At 38.8% G+C, this 23,332-nt stretch overlaps 1 protein-coding gene across 2 annotated transcripts in view; it reads left to right on the top strand.

Annotated features, from left to right (window-relative positions):
* The window catches only part of SLC22A23 (solute carrier family 22 member 23), a 1,393,214-nt gene that overhangs the window by 1,264,782 nt on the left and 105,100 nt on the right, over nucleotides 1-23,332 (top strand). For both annotated transcript variants that reach the window (XM_044081567.1, XM_044081566.1), the window contains exons 7-9: nucleotides 1,506-1,738; nucleotides 4,293-4,325; nucleotides 21,059-21,182. In XM_044081567.1, the coding sequence (XP_043937502.1) occupies nucleotides 1,506-1,738; nucleotides 4,293-4,325; nucleotides 21,059-21,182 (390 nt within the window). The remainder of the gene's footprint in view (nucleotides 1-1,505; nucleotides 1,739-4,292; nucleotides 4,326-21,058; nucleotides 21,183-23,332) is intronic.

Genomic DNA, 23,332 nt, shown 5'->3' on the forward strand with positions numbered 1-23,332 from the left:
GCGTGTGTTGTGTCGGATTCTGGCACCTGATAGACACCTGACTGTTACCTTCTCTTTATACAAACTAGTGAATGGAACATTAGTGTGCCTCACTATTGAGTCACTTATGATTATTGTATTGGGCAAGCTGTTTTGTCTTAGGTTGAGGGCATAATTAGTAGGTGAGCTGTGTGTCTTGTGGTTTGTGCTGTGTTGTGGTGGTCAAGTGCATTTCTGCCTTGGAGGTCTCTGCTATTTGGGTAGATTTCTATTGACAGCCTCCACGAAGATGGGTGTGTGGCTTGTGGTTTTATGTGAGGGCTGTGATGGTGGGTGTTCTGGAGGGCTATGTGGTCCATGTGATGTATTGCAGGTGTTGACCTTCTTCTCTTGACCAGCTATTCCAGTCTTGGCTTGAGAGTGCATGGCCTCCAATTTGGAGATATAGGCGCATCTCTCACAAGTCTGGGTGTTGGGTGGTAAGAGGAGAGGGATGTCTGTGTACATGAGGCAGTTGCTACACTGCCTCAGAATGCCCAAGTTCACCAGGTTAATAGGAGAAAGCACAGGACACTGACCTTTAGACATGCCAGGAGGGATGGTAATCATTACTAAGTACTGGAGCTGTTTCCATATAGGATGTCTAGTGCTGATAGCACATGTGTGCTGGTAAATAAGCTAATTAAAAGTGCAAGAGAGAAGAGAAAGTTGAAATGGATAGAAAAAACTGCCCAAATGGCTAATAAACTACATTTTCAGAGCCAGAAACCACTCCTTTTGTGGTAGATGGGCTACCTAGTGCTTACGCTCCTACTGATAAGCTGGAAGGCTTCCCTCTAACACAGAAGGGTCTGGGGAACTCAGAAACTTACAAAACAGTCCTGGATACAGAAAATCTCTATCTAGACTACTCTAGTAACAGGAAAGGCAGACAACAAGCTTAGAACTTTTTTTTTCAGAAAAAAAACAGTTAACTTATAGCTTGGATATCTCAAAAAGGGTTTAAAACCGTGCAGCTGAAGCTCTAGATACTGCAGACCTGTATTGAAACTATGCTACTCAATTTTAAGGTTAAGAACTCTGTAAGAAAAAACTCACAGTGGAACACAGATTAATCACTTATAGTCAAAAGAATAGCACTTGCAGTATGAAAAAATACAGTCAAACAGCAACGAAATGCAGCCAAACTGCAATGAATTGCAGTAGATAGCAATGAAATATAGTTAATCAGTAGATTGCTTTGAAACAAAAGCTCAGAAATCACAACAGTAACAGACAGCACCAACAAAGCAGCGACTCAGTAGAACACTGTCATCAATTTAGTGAGGCTACCAACAAGCAGTAGTAAATATGGCAAACAGCAAAATGAAGTAGAAAGAGGTACAGGTTTTTTTGTTATAATAAACCACCAAAGGTTACAGAAATTTAAGTATTTTGGATCACAGTGTCACTCATTTCCTACCAATCCAATGTAATTATGTTACTAATAGAAATGTTTTTGCAATCATTGTTCCTTTCTTTCACAGGCTTACAGGCTTTGGAATTCATCACTGTTTTGCAAGAAGTATTATGGAACACAAGGAAACAATGGTTTTGCTGCACAATTTTTATGCAGACTACTACACCAGAGCAGCTATCACCATTGCATCCTGCGTGGCTCTGTGCCCTGTTGTAGGATTTCTTGGTCGACGCGGAGGACTGCTGCTTTTCACAATTTTTACAGCCCTTGCCTCACTGCTTCAGTTAGGCCTTCTTAACCGTAAGTCAAGTTCACTGCAAAATTAAATTGTTACCTTTTTATGACTAATGTTATGTTAATGAAGCCATATAGAATGAGGAAAACAGAAGCTTGCTCCCAGGAATATTTACTTTGCTGTTTTTTTCAGAAAGATGTCTTTACATTAGCAGAAAGGAGTGAGTCTATGAATTGTTAAAATGATTCCTGCAGTACAGGATTTGATTTTCTCAGCCTCCATTTGTCTACTTTGCGACTCTGAGCAAGTTACTTAACCAGAGAGGGCCCTGGGGCAAATGGAAAACTGAGGTAGGCTCTTCAATTGTCTCCATGACCACATGCCTAGTAACAGCCTATAACATGTAGGGCATTCCTTTAAGAAGCCATGGGTGATACTGTGACTTCTTTTATGATGTCAAGAATGCTGTCGTGGAGCTCATCAGATTTTCTCTCTCTGTCTGTCTGTCTGCCTACACACACACACACACACACACACACACACTATATATATATATATATATATATATATATATATATATATATATATATATATGAAAGCCTGCTTTTTTTAATAAATTCATCTTGTACTAGAAATGTAGAGAATGAGTTTGTGAAACAAATTCCATTATCCTACAATACAAAATATTTATCTCATGTATTAGCCAAAGATCCTCCATGTACTCCCCTTATGTGTTCTGTGTTTTTTTTTCTGTTGGAATTGTTTGCCATTGATTTCACTAGGCTACAGTCATTGGGTAAGCTATCTGTTGAACATACTTCAGGTAATTTGCATTGGGATTGATGAATGGTGTATCATGGGTGGTTTTCAATCTATTTTGTGAAATGTCATTGCATTATTTATGTTTTTTAATGGTATAGTCAGAGTTATCTTAGCATTAGTATACTTTATAGATATGTTTTTAGTCAGTTTAATCTTTGTTGATAGTTTGAATCAGGTTTATTTTTCTTTTTGCTTAGGTAGTTGGTATGAAATTTTGTTTTGCTGATGATATTACCTGACTTATTGTGGTCAATGCTTCATTTTATGTTGTCAGTCACCCTGCTAGACAGGGGTCCAGGGAAGTAAATACTGTGGGAAGAAATAGCCAGGGAATTGTTATGGCTAGGTTTGTATAGGCCCTAGGGTCGATAGCCTAGTACCAGCCTGTGAACCTATTCCTTTTTATTTCATTGTTGCTTCCAGAAATTATGTCCATTTCTAGGAGTAGATTTTACTGAGCAGAGTTCTTTTGGGTGGTTATCTGTGCACATATGTTTTTATATTATTTCCTTTACTTTTATCAGACTAAGCAAAAATGTGTGTTTAATGATTGCTTTAGATGGGTTATGTTTTGTTGTTGTGTATATGTGTTTTGTTTGTCTATGTGAGTGAGTGCATGGGATGCATGTATGTATACGCACACATACACACACACACACACACACACACACACACACACACACACAGGCACTCACACCCACCCACATTCATGTATAAATTTACAGCAGTTATTGCTGACTTGAATGTTGTAATTTCTTTACAGACATATGGAGCTCAGACATAACCTATACAGTATCTCTGTATCATAGTCTTCAAACTAAAAACTAAATACAAAGGATATGTAACAAACAGCTGAGAACATTCACATAGCTGCTAGAACTTCATTCAGCTAAGGACACCTGAAAGCTGGAGACATGGGCAGACACAGATACTGTTAATTGCAACACTTGTTGGAACGGGACCTTTTCAGCTTAATCCGTTCACTTTTCTGTGTGCTTTTTAGGCCAGCAGAAATCTTGGCAAATGATATTGCTGACTCAGGAAACTGTGGCTGTTTGATTTCTATCTCACTCCATAAAAGATAGCACTGAAGTGGAAAATAATGCTGCAGATGCATATGCAGGGGCAGACAGCAGTACATGGCCTGACATAGCCTTAGTTTGCAAGATCATTCTTTTAACTGTTTTAGCATTGTGCTGTTCAGAAATCATCTGCTGTGTTTTCTAGATATTCCAGTGTTCTTTTGGCATAATTTTTGTCACTATAATAAACTGTTGGCTTTTATTCAAAATAAGCCTGAGACAATAAAGTGCCAGTCATGTGAGTCCTAGGGGTAGCACAAATAGTCTCTCTCTCTCTCTCTCATTATTGTGTGGAGAAAACAACCTTACAAATTCAAACTCAGTTGAAGTAGAACAGTAAAAGGCTCCTTTCAAAATCAAAGATTTGTGTGTTTTTTTTTTTATTCTTTTACTTAAGATTACATCATAACTTGATTTAACTTGTGATTATTTCAACCATTTGGGCTAAAAGGGGTAACGTTAAATCAAAGGCATTCATGTGTTTCTGTTATTAGAAATCTCAGAAGCTGTATAATTTTTTATGGTTGTCATCATATAATCAGAAACGAGGTTTTGACCTGTAATTAATCTAGACTTGGTTGCCAAATTGGAACCTCATCTCCAATCACACTACTTAAGATTTGTCTTAATTAAGTTGCAATGATATTTTTCAATCATGTTCAAACATTTCTTCTTTTTTTTTCCTATGTTTATATTATGTAACTCTGGAATCCAGTTATTGGAAAATATGCCATGCAGCCAGACTCGGGTAAGTTTTTGTGGTGTATTTTGGATATTAATGGAATATTTAATATTAGAATGACAAATGCCGTAACACTTTGACCCTTTGTTTCCTCCTCAACCATCCATTTGTACTGTATCTTGCAGTTTGACCATAACTTCTCAAGCCTCCAGTTTCTCGTTTTTCTTCAGATCTGTGCTAAGTACTGCTTGTCTTAGTATGCTTGCTGACAGAAATGTAGCCATAGTCTGAGTTTCAGAGAAACATAGGTTTGGGCAGCTGGTAAGTACTGCTTGATCCATGTTTGTCAACCCATTTCCCTACATTCTGGATAAATCACAGACTGCACTTCATTTTGTTTCTTTTCTCACCCACCAACTATCTTAGTTGTTGCAAAACACTGATCCTAAACTGCCATACTGTTTTCTTGTTGTTTCTGATTTGCTTTTTTCCTGGACTGACTTTTATTCTAGGTAGAGACATAAGGTGCAGATTTAAATGATGATTGTTTGCAATCATCATGACAAAAATGTAAATTACACTGAGAATTTCAAAGTAACCATTTCACATTGTACAACAACAGTGGTATCTCAGGCAGTAGCCATTTCACATTGTACAACACAGCAGTGGTATCTCAGGCAGTAAACATTTCACACTGTACAACACAGCAGTGGTATCTCAGGCAGTAAACATTTCACACTGTACAACACAGCAGTGGTATCTCAGGCAGTAACCATTTCACACTGTGCAACACAGCAGTGGTATCTCAGGCAGTAACCATTTCACACTGTACAACACAGCAGTGGTATCTCAGGCAGTAACCATTTCACACTGCACAACACAGTAGCGGTATCTCTGGCAGTAATATGAGCAGTCTTACTGCCTTTAGTAATACTGCATATATAACTGTGAATCAGATTTAATGGAGCAGAGTTACAACTACATACACTTACGAAGGTCAAGCCACCATGCAGTTTACAGTACAGACTTTAGCTAATAGTGGAGTGGATAGGACAAGTACAGGGTAGCAAAGGACAATCTATGTAAGCTGTGGAGAAGTTGCAAGTGTGTGCATGTGTGTGTGTGTGTGTGTGTGTGTGTGCGTGTGTGTCTCTCTCTCTAAGGCACTGCTGAATGGCTAGAGCTGAATAGTCTGAGGTATAACATGTCATGGTGCTCTCAGCACAGGTACAGCACTGTTTCAGAGACCACAGGTCACAAATCACTGTGGGTCATGAAACAGAAAAGTACCTCTAGGGGTTGCTGAGCACCTGGAGTGACCAACAGAAAGGATGGGAAAATATCATGTGGAAACAGGGTGCAACATTTATGATGAGCATACAATGTTTGTACAGCAACCCGCGCTGTACAGTGCATGCAAGCTTTCATTTCTGCCTGACGCCCAGTAGTACATGTATGGGAGCAGTTAAGCATATCAGATTTGTAGTGCATGGAGTGTGCCCCAACATTCAGAAAGGACAAATCAATTAAGCTCTACTGTAGTGCTACACTTAATCTTAACAAATGTTAATCACCCTCTGCTTATCAAGGTCGGGTGCCATGCTAGGCAGTCATAAAGACAGAGGCAGAATAAAAAGAGCGACTTGCTTCTGCTTGTTGTCCATACCTGTATCATGTCATTGACATCCTGTTATAAGGATGTTTGTTCAACTGCATTTTCTGAAGAGTGCAAAGTCTGAAAGCCAAATGTATGTCATTATTTAGTGACTTCAATCCTCAGTGATTTGTCCAAAAAACAAATATTTTATCAGGAAACAGACCAAACATTATGAGGCAAAAAACTGGACATTCTGTGAAAATCTGGACATTTGACATTTGGTAGGCATTGCAAGGTGAGTGAAAATAAAAGAGACTGTGTTACACTACCTTTCTGACAGTACTTGCCCAGTTCTGTACAGCTTTGAAAGACAACAAACACTTTAGTGTTTTATTTTTCTTTTTTCCTGCAGCTTTTAGTACACAGAGCAGCTAAAACTCAATGCACTACAAAGAATGATGGTCAGGTTTCTGGCCATAACCTTTAATTATGTGTTTAAACATGGATGCATGTGAATTTGTTGGCATCCATTCCTTGAACACACAATGAGGAGGTTGTGATCGACGACCCAGTCATAATCCTCTATATGGAACACATAATGAGGAGGTTGTGATCGACGACCCAATCATAATCCTCTATATGGAACACACAATGCAGGACCACTATATCAATTTAGCTATCAATAAAAAATACTGAGAATCACATACAACTGAACTGTGTATTTCATTTACTTCTTACCCTGATAAATGAAGTGGTGCTTCTTCTTATTTTGTCAACAACTAGTCAGGCCCCAGGGGCATGGGTAATGCAAATATACTAAGTGTATACATACCTGGAAAAAAATAAAGCAAGATAGTTACAGGTGAAATGAAGATGTTTTATTAATCAAAAATCTGAGTTGTAAATACTTTTCAGCCAATGACAGAACTTTCCTTCATAGCCAGTGTCTGCTTATACACACACACACACACACACACACACACACACACACACACACACACACACACACACACACACACACACACACATGCACCTGTAACCTATTCCTTCACATGTATTATGTATGCTCTTTCATCACACGAGTTTCTCATAAGTTTAATTTCAGTATTCAAGCCCTAGGGTTGTCTAAGCACACTGCCTCATTAAAATCATCATTGCAAATCTTGTCTCCCATCTAATAATCAAGATTGTGTTTAGAAGAAGTAAGATTAAGGGATAATCTGATCTCAAATGGTATTACATTCCACATCCTGGGAGTAATTTGAGTTAAAAATGTACTTCTTAATGATGTCCTTTGTGTAGTGATACACAATTTAAATTATCATATCTGTGACCACTTATGTTCTTAGAAGTTGAAGTATTGTAGATAGTTTGTGACATTTGATTCTGGTACATTCTATAGGCATAGATTGCTTTGTCTATAGTGTATCTGTAGTGTAAAGAATAAAGTCTCAAAACTCAACATCTCCCACTGTACAATAGTTGTACATCTGGGATTCTCGTTATGAACCATCTCTGAATGACTTCCAATAATTTGAGGTGTTTCCTATCTGAAATGCAGATCACTATGGTCATGATAATGGCGGAGCTGTTTAGCAGGAATTTCCAATTGGGACGCATATGACCTATCCTCCTTCTGTGAGTGGAGCTGGTTAGGCAGAGCTATAGTTTGGCCTTCAGGAAGAAAACAATCAGGAACTCTTGTCCCCTGCCCATGTGTAGTAGAAACCACTTGGCATCATGTATTCTTATTACAGCTTTACAAGAGGCATACCTGCAGCATTCTGTCTGATGGCTTCCAGCTGCTATCCAGTCATGGTATCTCCATACATAACCACCTTTGCTTCTCGTTCATCCCCATTTTGAACAAAGTTCTGCAGTGTCATACATTTTTGTGTAAACTGTCCAGTCTGTTGCACAGTATTGCTTTGTTTGTTGTGGCAAATTATGTACATGTTGGTAGTTCTATTATGTTCACAAAGACTGGCACTGATACAAACTGAGTGTAAACACTTTTGTTTTATAGATATATTAAGATACTAACCACACAGTATGTGATGTAAACCCACCAACTACTTCAATGTCTAATTGTAGGCTTTACATGCAAATGAATGTGTAATTATTTTTTTTTGCATTAATGTTTGTTCTAATGATGGTGATGACAACATATACATATTATCCTGTAGCATACATGGCACACATTGCAAGACAGTGTAGTTAAATCTGTCTAGCATGATTCACACAGTCATGCACTGAATTTGAGATGCAAAGTATAGAAGACACACTGGAGACCATGCAAATACTTTTTTGTCATATAGAAGTATGTTTTACTATATAATTGAGACTTAGTATAACCCACAGCTAGACTAAGAATACATGATGAGAGGAATGTGAAAGTTGTTGTCAGGAAATGTGGCAACATTAACAGTGCAGCATTGTCCTGAAGGAGTGTGTTGTACACAGTACTGCATGCACAAGTATACTGTAAATATCATAGGTGGGTAAAGCACACAACTTAACAAGGTGATAACTCCTTATCTTCTAAGATGTTTATACCGAATAAAGTGTGTCCGCATGCATCTGCAAAACTATACTTAGCAAAAGCAGTGCTCAAAAGTGGCACCTCTCAATGACATGCAATTATGCATTAATATATGCACATCAACTCATTTTCAGGTCCCTTTGCATCATGCTGCTCTCATGATTTGAGTCTTCCTACGTACTCAGTATTACTGCTACTCAGATCATACCTTATTTGATGGCAGTGTTTACCTCTATGTGGGATGTCAGTGTCATTGCTTAGGTCCTGTACAGTAGAGTGCCACATGACACACTTAGACAAGTAATATTACTATATCAGAGAATTCATTTCAGAGGATCTGATCAGTAGACAGGTAGACCTCATTTAAAACACAATCAGTTGCCCTGGTGCAGTATACTGTTGACACAGTAGCATAATATTTTTCTGCTTTAAATGTGTTACTGGCCAAGCACTGCTGCCCGTACAGTAACTCCCATGGACTGTGACTAACCTGTAGTACATGTGGCATTATATGAGTCATTCTCATACAGCTTGTATGTAGATGTGGTAATTCTGGAGTTTGCACAACTGTGGGGATAGTGCAGAGCTCTATTCTCCAGGTATGTCAGTAGCACCACACAGTGCTACCCTTTGGCATAATGCAGCCATGATGATGGAAGTGGTGATAATATCCATGTGAGGAGTGGAATACTGGAATTGGTACTGTACTATAACTATACTATTTTGCATTTACTTTGACAGTGTAGCATGTAGTGTGACCCAAGGATTTGGTCAGTAAACAAGAATGAGATTAAAGAATTACCCCAGTGGTGCAGTTCACTTACTCGAACAAGTGAGTACATGGCACATAGTCTACATTTGTTGTGGCAGTGCACTTTATGGTGCCAACTGATGGGGGTACAGCCATAACAACAGGACATGCTCCTGTCTACATGGACATGGACATGGCAAAGCTCTATGTGATGCCTTTATATGGATATGGTTGAAGGTAGAATTATTGGAATATAAATGGCAAATAATTTTGGATGCAACAACCCCACCAGGTTTGAATGAATATATTTCTCTAAAACCTGTTTTAAAAGGGCTAATAGAATTTAGTATAGATAGGTGATTATAAGGTATTTTTTATACCACTATATGCTTCATTCAATTTGCCACTAACAACATCAATATATATATATATATATATATATATATATATATATATATATATTCTATTTTTTTATTTTTTATTTATTATTATTATTTTTTGTGAGTTTTATTTGATTGAGAGATGTAAGTTTATACACTGTAGATAAGATGTTTCATACATTAGTTTTAACAGCAAGTTTGGGCATCTTTATTGTGCGTGGACACATTCATTGTTTAAATTTGTATAACAACTATCTAATTGTCTAATTGTTTTTATTGGATGTTTGAGTAATTGTTTGGGTATTTAATGAATGGTATGGATGATTTTCACTTACTCTGATGACGCCATTTGTAATGGTGGAAGCGCTTAGCAAGTGAATTTGTACGTATTTGGATTAAAACTTCTGCCTTGTGCTTTGGACGTGGTTCTTCTTTTGTTTTTTATATGGAATGGTACAGCCATAATGGTAGCATGTAGTGCTGTTCACCATGGTATATTGCTTTGCAGGGAGGTGAGATGGCACATCTGTACACTACTGTTGTGACTATTTTATGAGCAATATATGACCATGTACCTTCCGCACCTTCAGGAATTTATATGTTTACTTGAATTTTGATGGCTAGGTAGACCCAGCTGGACAATGGCCTTTTTTTGGTAGTTACCTAGAAAGTTAGACATTACTAATGTACAAGACTACAAAACACTGTGGTAATATGCATCATTTACAAACCACACTGTGGTTTTGTGCATCAGTTATAGATAGATAGACACACACTGACTCAGACATGCACATATACTAACTCAGAGATCAGTGCATTTTGGTGTAGGCAGTTATTCTTGCTGCAGTCTCAGGCCTAGTGAATATTGGTATAAATTCACATTTGTGTACATCCACTATTAAAATAATTGTAATTGCAGTCCCTTGAAGGTATGAGCAAGCACCTAAACAGAAAACAGGAAGATTTAAAACTGTCTTTTGGATTAGGCTAGTGGCTTATGGCAATATTATTCAAGTTCAACAAGACCTTTTGTTAAAGGTGAGTAATATGCTTGTTTATTAAAGGATTTTTTAAGTCTGTAGCTATCAACAGAAGTTTTATTTTTGGAAACATGAGATCTGAATGTAATTTTACTAACTGTTGCTTTGATAGTCCTTTTAAATATGATGCACCATATACTGTGTCAGACATATTGTGCTTATTTACCTATAATTTTAACTGTGGCTTATCCATTGTTGGCCGCTGATCATGTTTGTATGGATTATAAATAAAGCTTCTTTGACTTGGTTAGAAAAGGCTCAGCCCAGTATTCTTCACCCATTGCATGGAGTACCACTCCTGAGCTGCTCATATTATTGTCTTTGTAGATCTTTTTTGATGTTTTGGAATATAATACATGCTTGGATTTTCTAGATGTATGGGGTACTTGAAAGTTTCTAGCATGTTCCCTCTGAGCCTCCTTTTGCTCTGTACCCTCCCCAACATATTTGTGATTTTGCAAAGCTTTTGCTTCCTATTCATATTATTTTCATATTTTACTGACTTTCAGCTGACACATTTTAAACAGTTTATTTGATATTGCCATTCACTTTCTTTTGATTTTCATTGTTTATATCAAATCAGTTGCATAACATAACTATGTGTCATCAGCAAAAATGTAAACTTTACCTTCAAGTCTTTCTGTCAGGTTATAAAAGCACTGAAAAAGATCAGCTGCATGTCAAAACCTCATGGTATCCCTTTAGAGGACATCCATTCATCTAAGTGAAACAAATTTACTGTAACTCTTAGCGTACTTCTGCCTAGCAGCTGCTTTACCATGGCCACCCCAATCTTGTCTGCATTACAGGGGTGTAGTCTTTTTGGAGCACTAGTTTGTGCACCATTTTCCGGAATGCAACCTTTTATAAGGCAGTGCATGTTTTCAGACAGCTTTCCTTTCACTATGTAAAGTTATCATTACTTAAAAATCTTCACATCCAATTTAAGCATGCTATGCCACCTACACATTCTAGAAAAACTAAGAAAATACAACTCTTAAGTAATATTTTGGGCTTTCCAAGACATGGACATGGGTATCACATGTAAAAGTTAGTAAATAAGCAACTGTGTAGCAGGCATTTGTCATGTGTACTGTGATGTACACTTTTTAAAACTAATTTATATTGTGTTTATTCCCTTCTGAGTACAGAGATGGCCATGAGAAGCCATCGTCCAAGCAACTATCAAGAGCTGATGTTTTGTGTGCATCTAACTCCCAACTGTACAGCAGTCTGACAGAGTGATCTTGAGCTGCAAGTCAAACTTCTGGTCATTTTAGATGTAGTTAAGGCTTTTATCCCATTACACCTCAAGACCAGTCTTTTTTTTATAACCTGAAAAAACATGATAAATATGTCAGGGGGTTCTTACTGTAAATTCAAACACACTGTTTATACAAAATAAATTATTTTTCAGCAGTGTACATCACAGCAAACATGGCATATACACCTATCTACACAGTTACTGATGTATTGTTAACCTTTTCTGTGGTATCTGGGTCTATACCTTACTGAAATCTAACAGTTTCAAATCCCTTGCCCTCCCTAATGTGATGCTGTCATTAAGTGAAATGGTTCAGACAGATTGATGTAGCGTGACCTTCTAGTTGTAAATTTCTGCTGCACTGGGTGGTGAGGCCCAGAGGCTTCCAGAGAGTTTACAGTTTTTATCTTCAGCAGTTTTGTAACCTCACAATATCTGATACCAATACTGATTGATCAGTAATTTTCAACAACTTTCTTGCTTCCATTGCCTGCCCAGTTTCACTTATAAACAATCCTAACTTCCTTTCACAGTTGCTAAAAACATTTAGTCTCATTGGTGTTACCAGTTATTTTATTTTCTAAGGATTCTTATGGATTCTGTCAGTTTCTTGTCCATGTACAGTTAATGCTTATGAAACTTTTAATCGTATAGTCCTGTATAAAATATTGGTATCTTATTGTGTAGAGCCTTAGTGCTGACAGATGCTGAAAAATACTCCTCCTGTTCCCCTGGAAATTCCTCTTTGTACAACTTCTTTACACCTAATTATGAATTACCTTTCCATAGATACTATTTTAATTATATTATTCATAATGTTGTTAGTTTCCCAACATTCTCTTTCAGGCTTTATCTCATGACTGCTCTTGTTCTACATCATGTAGGGAGATCTGTTTTGGAGTACTAAAAATATTTCAGCTTGTTGACTGATAGTAGTTGTATGTCACTACACATCAACTTCGTAGTTGATTAGTGCTATAGTCAGTCCAGTTTGGGTTGGTTATAACACTGTAGTGCAGATTGTTCTGTTGTCATAGCTGTTTGTGGAGTTGTATACATATAAATAAGGTGCTGTTGGGGGCCAAAGCCCAGCATAAGTGAATTGAAATGTTAGTGTTTTTATGTTATAGTAGTACCACACTTGAGCTTATCCAAATGACTGAGAAGCAACATAAGAAAATACAACATAAAGATAGTGATGTTCTTCATGTTTCACTGTTGCAGTCATTACATTTGGGTAATCTGCTGGCAGGTTGCCCTCAGTCAGCCTGAATAACAAAGTCTTGGGTCCTGTGTCGGTTGCTGTCTCCTCTTCCATGACGTCAGGGGTATAAAACATGCAGCCAACGCCATTTTAATCAGTCTTTCTTGCCACGCAGTTCGCAAGTGCCAGTCGGCTGACTCCTGAAATTTTTGTTTTCGAGTTTCAGAACCGAAGTCTTCAAACTAAAGCTATGTACCCCATTGGGGAAACTTTTTCTTGCTCCTTACTGATGTCAGTAAAAGTTAATAATTGCATTACTTGTGGGAAGCAAATACCTCATAAGGATTTTCATTTGTACTGTATTCCTTGCCTAGGGCCCTGATCACAATGTGCCTTGCTGTTAGTTTTGTGCTAAATTTAACCAACACACTATTAAGCGTCTGTATATTTTTGCTTCTAAATATTTTGGTTCAAGATTTAACTACCCTGAAATGTCGTTGGTTAGCAATCTGACTACCGGAGTTCACAAAAAGCGCATGGAAAAAGACAGAGACAGACCGTCGAGGTCCAAAACTGATGACGAATCTTCTCCTAAGCCAGTCGCCGGTACTCAGTGAGGCGCTTTCGCAGCCCCTGATACCTGCTACTTTTGAGTCGCAGGCCTCTACCAAGAGACATTCAGAGTCCGGTATGCTGCAAGATTCTGCAAGTATTGAACCCGTGAATGTCTCTCCCTTTGGATGGGTCCGGAGCCGCTGAGCAGGCGCCGGCTTCTGAGGGTGTTTTCAGGCCTCAACATTTGTATATTAAACCGACGCCATCATCAAAAACAAGGCCAAAACCAACCTCTATGTCTAAAAAACTGATGCATGAGCCACATGCTCAGGCCCCTATGCCTAAAAACAAATGATTAAAATGGCTGAGGATTGAATTACCTTGATCAGGGGTTCCCAACCCCCACCCCTGCTAAGAGACCTAGGCAAGGCACTGATTATGAATCTTCAGATCAGGTTTCCGTTTCTTCTGATTCCTCCTCTGATCAGGAATTTTCTATTCCACCTTATGAGGACTCTGATGCAGAGGAATCCATCCCTTCTGCTTCTCCTCCTGAGGATTACTCTTTTGGAGAGACTTTGCATACTTTAAGGGAACATTTTTACTGGGCGAGTCAAGACTTCTCAGAATCAAAAAGAGGCTTAGGGATTTTCTTCTTCTTCCTCAGCATAGGCCTTTGGCAATACCTCCTGTATTAGACATTGTTGATGATGTGTTCTCGGAATCAAGCATGGCTCCTGATTCCCTGCCTCCAGCTCCTAGTAAGCCAGAAAGATATTGCAGGGTTTCTGACTCCCACAAATTTCTTTTCAAAAATCTTGCTGTTGACCCTGAGACTATTTCTCAGGGTCCCAAGGGTGTTAAGGCTTCTACAGCCAAAAATCCTACCCCTTCTGATAGAGATTCCAGGGCGCTGGATAGATGGGGAAAGAAGGTTTATACGTCTGCAACCTTGGAAATCAGGGCTTTAAACTGCCAGTTTCATATGCTTAAATATCAACAGCATGTTATGGGCTTACTGAAACAGAAAATGATGTTGATTTCTGATTGTGTGGAAAATAAAGAGTTATAGGATTTATTGTATTCCGCAGAACAGGTTGGAAAGCATACTTTGCAATGTGGTTTTGATTCCTTGGAGGCCTCTTGCAGGGCCACCGTAACTGGATCTGTAATAAGAAGGCATGCCTGGCTCAAGGAGCAAAATCTGCCTGATCATGTTAAAGCTAAATTGTTGGATGCCCCTTTACAGCATGACAGTCTGTTTGGTAATAAGGCAGAAGAGGTTTTAAAGAAAATGGAAGACAAAGCTAAATCTATGCAAACTGTAAAAGATTTCTTGCAAGTGCAGCCACCCAGGTTCAGTAGGCACTGGCCTACTAAGAATTGGCCCTTTCCTGTGTCCAACAGAGCCATTCAGGGCAAACCCAGGCACTCCAAAGGCTCCAAATATCAATTACAAGGATCTTACCGGTCAAAGCAATGTGTTGCCTCCACCTCCAAATCAGGAAGTAACAAAGCACAACCCTACAGTAAAGATTCTCAATGACTTTCCTCTGCCATCTCCAAGCACTTACCTTTTGGCAGCCCCCTTGGGGGGTGGGGGAGGGGACTAGCACTTCATGCTCAAAATCAGCATTTAATTACCCAGGACAAGTGGGTATTAAACATAGTAAACGGATCTGCCACCAAACCAGTGGGCAGAGGCCCAGAAACAAGTAATGTCCCTCAGGGATATGGGGGCTATTCAACCAGTACTAGAAAAGGAAAAAGGACAAGGATTTTATTCAAGACCTTTCCTGGTACCCAGAAAAGACAAATCATGGCATCCAATTCTGGACTTATCAATTCTAAACACGTTCCTGGACATTCCAAAATTCAAATGCTGACTTTACAACAGCTACTGCCTATGCTAGGCAAGAATTCCTGGTTGGTAACTCTAGACCTAAGAGGCATACCTCCATATCTCAATAAGGGAATCTTGCAGAAGATACTTCAGCTTCAAAGCAGGCTTTTTGCATTACCAATTCTCTGCACTGCCTTTTGGCTTATCTACTGCGGCCTGGGTCTTTACAAAGGGCCTGGCACCAGTAATTGTATTTTGCAGACAAAGAAACATTCAAATGTATCCTTATCTGGATGATTGTCTCATTCAGGCAGAGGACAAGGACACACTCTTCTTCAACATCTGGCATTTGTAAAAAGGCTTCTAGCATGCCTAGGGTACACCATAAATGAAAAGAAATCACAACTGGTACCCTCTCAAATAATTACATTCCTGGGTGCAAGCTTGAATACAACTGCCCAGATGGCTTACCTCACGCCAGACAAACAAATTCAATTGACAACATACTTCAAACAAGTGGCAACAAAAACCCAGCTATCTGCAAGACAAATTCTGCAGGCTTTGGGGTTCATGGCATCCTGCATTCTACTAATTCCATATGCGAGACTGCATATGAGGAAACTTCAATGGTATCTAAAAAGCTTATGGAGTCAACATTGTCACAGCCTGGACATAATGATTCCTCTCATTCCCTGCCTGCAACAGGAGTTTCTTTGGTGGGCAGAGACATGTCACCAAAACAACGGACTGTCATTCATTCTACCCCCTGCCACCCAAACCCTAACTACAGATGCATCAGACTATGCTTGGGGGGGCCCACCTGGCAGGGAGATGCATTCAGGGTAAATGGAGCCCAAACCAAATGCATCTACATATCAACCAGAAAGAAATGCTAGCTGTTCAGAATGCTCTGACAGCCTTCAAGGACTTTCTTCATCCAGGACAACTACTGATAAAGATGGACACCACCACAGTTATATGTGGTACATAAACAAGCAGGAGGGGTACCCACTCCTACCCCCTTTGCAGACTAGCCATGGCCTTGTGGAACACAGCCTTGACTTACCAAATACATCTTCAAGCTCAATTCCTGCCAGGAAAGCAAAATACTCTGGCAGACGACCTAGGCAGAAATCTTATAGACCTACACAAATGGAAACTGGATCCACAAATCTTCAGCATGTTAACACAAAAATGGGGGAGCCCAGACATAGATCTATTTGCCTCTCCCCAAAAATATCAGTTGGACAAATTCTGCACAAGAACTCATTACAAAAAAGCATGGAAAGTGGATGCTCTATCCTTCAGATGGAAAAACCTATCAGTCTGTGCCTTTCCCCCTCTGCCTCTTCTCTCCAAGGTCTTACTAAAAGTCAGACAGGAAAAAACAAAAATGATTCTGTTTGCTCCAGACTGGCCTTGCCAACACTGGTACCTGCTTCTAAGGAATATGTCACACCTTCCTCCGTGGTACTTGCCTCAAACACCTCACCTATTGTCTCAGCAGAACTATCAGATTCTGCACACTCAGCTCCAAACTCTGAATCTTGCAGCATGGCTAATCAACTAAATTCCCCAACCACCTCTTTCAGTAAACCTGTGATGGATGTCATTTTGGAGGCCAGAAGGCTTAGTACTAGAAAATCTTATGCTGATAAATGGAAGAGATTCTGTGCTTGGAACCAAGCACAAGGAGTAGACACAGCAAAGCCCAATATTCCTCAGATTTTGCAATAATTAACTGAGATGCCTCACAAGGGCCTATCTTTTTCTTCAATAAAAATCCATGCCTCTGCCACACAGAGCCTCCCCTCTTTTCTCATCCCCTGCTAAAACAGTACCTCAGAGGGGTCAGAAATTTAAGGTCTCCCAGGAGAGAACCAACTCCTGATGGGACCTCAATTTTGTGCTGGAAAAACTCACCCTACCTCCTTTTGAACCAGCAGCTTCTGCAGATATAAAATTTCTTTCTTGGATGACAGCCTTTCTTTTGGCAGTCATTTCAGCTATAAGGGTTTTAGAACTACAGGCTCTTATGACAGTGGAGCCTTTCATTATTTTTTACCTGGACAGGATGGCCCTCAGGAACAATCCTTCTTTTATGCCTAAGGTGGTATCCAGTGTGGCTCTTAACCAGACCATTCACCTGCCAACTTTCTTCCCAAATCCGTAGAACAAGGCGGGGCAGATTCTGCATTCATTGGATGTACACAGACAACTAAGATTCTACTTAAACAGGACAAATTCTCTAAGAAAGTCTGAGCAACTACTGGTAGCATTTGCTGCAGGATCAGAGGGGAAGGCTATATCAAAGCAGACTATTTCTAAATGGATAAGCCATTGCATTAGTTTCTGCTACTTGCACCATGGTAAACCTGTGCCCAAGGGGATCAGATCCCATTCCACCAGGGCTGCCTCTACTTCAGCAGCCTTTCTCAGAGGGGGTCCCTACCAGAGACATTCTAGAAGCTGCTACTTGGAGCTCAGTTCATACGTTCACAAAGCATTACCATTTACCTCTCTTTTCTAAATCCAGGGCAGGCTTTGCCACTGCAGTCCTGCAGGGCCTTATAGCTGCTTCTAATGCTGTTTAGTTCCATCTTCCCATCCATAGCTTTGGGATTCTACCCAAATGTAATGAATGCAACAGTGAAACACGAAGAACATAGTACAGTTGTGTACACTTACCATAAATGCAGATGTTAGAGTGTATTCATTGTTGCAGTCCGGATTACCCACCCACCAGCCCCCTTTCTATACCTTTTCCTTCCTTCACTATACTCAAAAGCCTTCGTGGTGTATTTGCTTTTAATTGAAGGTAAATTTTGTGTGTTCTAAAGTGCATTTATATATTTATAGTTTTATATATATATATATATATATATATATATATATATATATATATTTATTTATTTATTTGCTCCCCATTTGGGGGGCACCTGACATCTGGGCAAGAAAAACTGATTAAAATGGCATTGGCTGCATGTTTTATACCCCTGATGACCTGACGTCATGGAAGAGGAGACAGCAACTGACGTAGGACCCAAGACTTTGTTATTCAGGCCGACTGAGGGCAACCTGCCAGCAGATTACCCAAATGTAATGACTGCAACAGTGAATACACTCGAACATCTACATTTATGGTAAGTGTACACAACTGTACTTTTATGCAAGGAGGCAAGCCCTTATGTACTCTCTACACTTCTTAATTATATATAACAGCTCCACGGCTGTACAGCTACTTGAGAAAAGAAAAAAAAAACAACATAAACAGTAAATTAGTGTGGGTGTACATGGGGGGGTTGCAAGGGGTGTGCAAAAACACTGTTTTATGTTGAGTATTTTCAGTGATTTATGATTCAGTGAAATGGGCTTCAGTCAAATAGGTTTTCAGTCAGCTGCTTTTCACTCAAATGGTTTTCAGTTAAATGGGAGTTCCTCACTTACAGTGAGAGCAAGTCTTTTGGAATTGTGCCCATTGTTTATTCTGGATAAAATGTACTTTTAATTCAAATGAGCAGTACTGTTAATACCACATGTAAACGGCAGTATGAGAAATTAAATCAAGGAAAATGCACTGCAGCCACATGTACTGCTGCCACATATAAGCAGCAGTGTGAGAAATTAAATCAAGGGAAATGCACTGCAGCCACATATACTGCTACCACATGTAAGCAGCAGTGTGAGAAATTAAATTAAGGAAAATGCACTGCAGCCACATGTACTGCTACCACATGTAAGCAACAGTGTGAGAAATTAAATCAGGGAAAATGCACTGCAGCCACAAGTACTGCTACCACATATAAGCAGCAGTGTGAGAAATTAAATCAAGGAAAATGCACTGCAGCCACATGTACTGCTACCACATGTAAGCAGCAGTGTGAGAAATTAAATCAAGGAAAATGCACTGCAGCCACATGTACTGCTACCACATGTAAGCAGCAGTGTGAGAAATTAAATCAAGGAAAATGCACTGCAGCCACGTGTACTGCTACCACATGTAAGCAGCAGTGTGGGAAATTAAATCAAGGAAAATGTACTGCAGCCACATGTACTGCTACCACATGTAAGCAGCAGTGTGAGAAATTAAATCAAGGAAAATGCATTGCAGCCACATGTACTGCTTGCATGACGTAATTTTAATGCTCTGAAGGATTGCTGTCTTAATTGCTAATTGTCATCTGCCTCTTACTTTCAAATTTTACTGATCACACATCTTTAACCACTGTTGTCGCCATTCCACCTCACTTCAAGCCAACATTCAGCTTCAACAAGTATGAATTATTTATTTTATCATAAAATGAACTAAGCCTAATAAAAAGCACCATTGTGTTTTGTTAAACAGTAACCTTTTTACATTTTATAGTCTTGCATGGTACTTGCTCACTCTGACTGTCAAATGTAACTAAAAAACTATAGACAAAGACAAGGAAATAGTTGGATTCACTGTTATATACTTCCAGAGTGGACATTTCCCATGCTTCTGTTACATAGTTGTGCAACTATATAAGCAAGAATATTGGAAAGTAGCAGCCCTGGAACCAAACAGTGCTCTGGATATACGTTGCAAGCACCGTCATATGCTGCGAGTTTGTATGTTTTTGTGGTGAACAAACTGCTGTACGTGTTAGCTGCATTGCAAGTGAGATCCTGAAGTCTCCTGCCTTTCCCATTTATTTGACTTTCCTGTATGACACCAAATATTATATTAATTTGTCTTTAAGTATAGTACAGCAATTTATGTGCTGCTAATGAGTTTCATCCTGTGGTAATGGATGTGATTCCCCTTAAGTTTCCAGTTGCATACTATGTGACTGTGATCACATCATTTAACAAGGAGACTTCTTGGATTTCATATGAAAACAGGCACTTGTACCTAAAGGGGTTTATTGAAAATAAAATGAATAAAAAAATATGTAGTCAAAATTGCCTAAGCATGCTGTGTTATTTATCTTTATGAATATTATAAATGGTTGTCTGTTTGCATTTTGGACATAATGGGCCTCTGGGATAAAGCACTCTCTTAAAATGTAATACTTCCATTTGTTTATATAATGTATGGCTGTTGCAGTCCCTGCATCCAGTTATTAAAATGGATTATTATTGTTTGCCCAGACAACACTAAGGGGCTACCAGCATTTGGCACACTCCTGCACAGTTGTGGACACCTGATATTTTTATTTATTGGTCAGTAAACTATATAAACCACATAATGCTGATACGTACAGATATAGGCTGGTTCACAGTATAGTATAACAATCAGAAATATTTTTGTCTTTGCAGCCAAGACTTTGAGACAAGTAGGTATATGGGCGAAGGTTTGCTGTTCTAGCATTTTTTAAAGTTTTTTTTATAGTAATTGGAAGAAAATCGCTGTCCAAAAATTCAAAGAATATCTTAAAATTTTGAGTGAATGCAAATACTACTGATGTCTTTATGTATCCTAGAGGTGCACTTTGATAAACATATTAAGAAGATATATTTTTGCTGAGGCAGTGATGGGATACATATCACTGTCTTTAGTGCACAATAACTGCACTCTGACAAGTTACGTATATATCTGATTGCCTGTATGTTTCCTTTTCAGTGGTACTGTGAGTTTTCTTTTCTTTTCACCTTGCAGTTGTTAGCGATACTGTCAAAGACAAGTTTTCCATCGTATTCTCCATAATTGGAATGTTTTCTTCACATGCAGTAGGAAGCCTTAGTATTTTCTTCTGTGCTGAAGTTACTCCCACTGTAATTAGGTAAGTTTTATTATAAATGCAAAGTGTTTTTTTTTTCTCTTTGTTGTTCTATATTACATCGTAAACCATCTTGGCACAGTAAGCAAAGCACAAGTTATGTAGGACACTGTGTACATGGGCAAAACTTCCAACCTCTTCTGCAACTAAGGATTTTGAGTGCATACATTTATTTTTCATTAGAGCCATTCAGACCTGCTAGATATTTTGACGAGTCTAGTGAGGTGCATACTAAAGAGAGTATTATATTCTGATTTGGATCCTTTGCAATTAGTTTCAGTAAATAGAAACATTTTTGAACTGTTGTTGCTACATTTCAGTTAAAGGACAGAGAACTATCCACCCAAGAGCCCCAATCTGTGACCACTGTTTTGTCAGGCAATGGCATGTTGTCAGTACTGTAAGGTGTATTGAATTTACATTTTTTGGTGTTCTGTTTCAGCCTATTTTTCAAACAACAGGTGTTAACTTGTGTAAGCACTTTCTGATGGATATTTACATCTTTGGGGTTTTTGACAATAACATCCAGTTTGCAATTGTCTGCAAATTTGGTCAACCGAAGGTACTGGGTTTTAGTTTTCAAATAGATGCCAAGCAGGAGAAGGTGCAGTACAGATCCCAGGGGGACCCTGACTGATCACCTTATTTCTGTTTCAGGGGAGATGCACTACACATGCAGTGTGTGTTCTGTGTCTAAGCTGATTTTCTATCTTACCACAGAAGGTTCAGTGTTTCAAGCTGATAGCATCTTGATAGTGCCATCACAGGGTATGGTACTGAATGCCTTGGCAAGAGTAGGATAAACTGTATTTACAGCATGACCACCAGGTACCACTGAGTTACTTTATCAAGGAAATTCACAAGATCCAACAGCATTATCTACATTTAATGAATCCAGATTGTTCTGAGTTGAATCTCATGAGGTTTTTGATATCAAATTAATAAGGATGGTTATGAAACATTCCATGGCTTGACAGATAAAAACTAGTAAGGCTTATGATCCAGTAACTTTGAGGGACAGTTTTGCATCCACCCTTTTGAAGGGTATTACCACTGTTGTATGCTAGGATTTGGAATCATAATGTGTAGCCAAGCTTAGGTCAAACAATTTAAGGAGAGGTGCAACTAGTGCTTGTTTGACACTATTTACTATTATGTTATCTGGATGTATTTTTGGCTTTGTAGACCAACTTAAGTACATGTTCCTTCATAATGGAAGGATGTTGGAGGGATTCTGGGATGACTGGTGTGTAAAGAGAGGTTTTAGAGGAACAGCTAGTAGAAAACATGTTTGGCAGTATATTTGTTGATGGGCTTAGAGTATGTGACACCATTATGGAAATGTTCAGAGCAATGTTGAGTGTTATGTCTTAGCTTTCTCACATAGCTAAAGATGGACTTGTAGTTTTCCTTTGTCCAGGATGCTAGTGTCCATTCATGGCCTGCTTTGCCAGCCAGCCCTTATAGTTCTTTTTCATTATATTGTGAGCTCTTTTACACTCTTCTTAGAATGATGATTTCTAGTCTTATTTTATGTTTTCAGGAGATCTTTTTTTTCTCTTTTATAAAATTTGTCAACTGACCAACAAGTGGGTTTATTTTTAAATTTCCCATTATATGTGGCTCCAGGAGGGACTGTTAGATCAATGCATAAAACCATTAGTAGATTCAAAGCTAACTGAGGTAATGTCTTGGAAGAATAATGTTTACCTTTTTGTAGCCTTTAGAAAGGGTGGTACTGGTTATAGGGGAAATGGAAGTTTTGAGAACAAATGTCATATTGGTGATCTGACTTAACTGGTGATGGGGAGGTTAAGGGGATGGAACAGATGTAGTCAGTATTAGTAAGGATCAGCTCGAGAATGCCTCGGCCTGTGTTGGGTGTGAGGATAATTTGATCTAGGGAGTTTTTGTTTATTTACTCCAAAAATCTCTGTGGAGTGAGAATTGAAGTCATCAAGAATTACAGAGATATTGCTTATAAGAATTTTATCAAAAGCTGCTAGGACTTGTGTATGATTATCTGGGGGCATTTAGTAGACTATAAATTAGAAACAGACTTTATTGATGATGAAGTGGAGTTCCAAGAGTTTCATATTGGGGTCTGTAGACATCATGCTAGATGGGATATGGTCCCTACACCAGTGAAGTTT

Source organism: Protopterus annectens, chromosome 1.part1, assembly GCF_019279795.1.
Source record: "Protopterus annectens isolate FY-2018-M chromosome 1.part1, PAN1.0, whole genome shotgun sequence".
In the NCBI taxonomy this organism is placed as follows: domain Eukaryota; kingdom Metazoa; phylum Chordata; order Ceratodontiformes; family Protopteridae; genus Protopterus; species Protopterus annectens.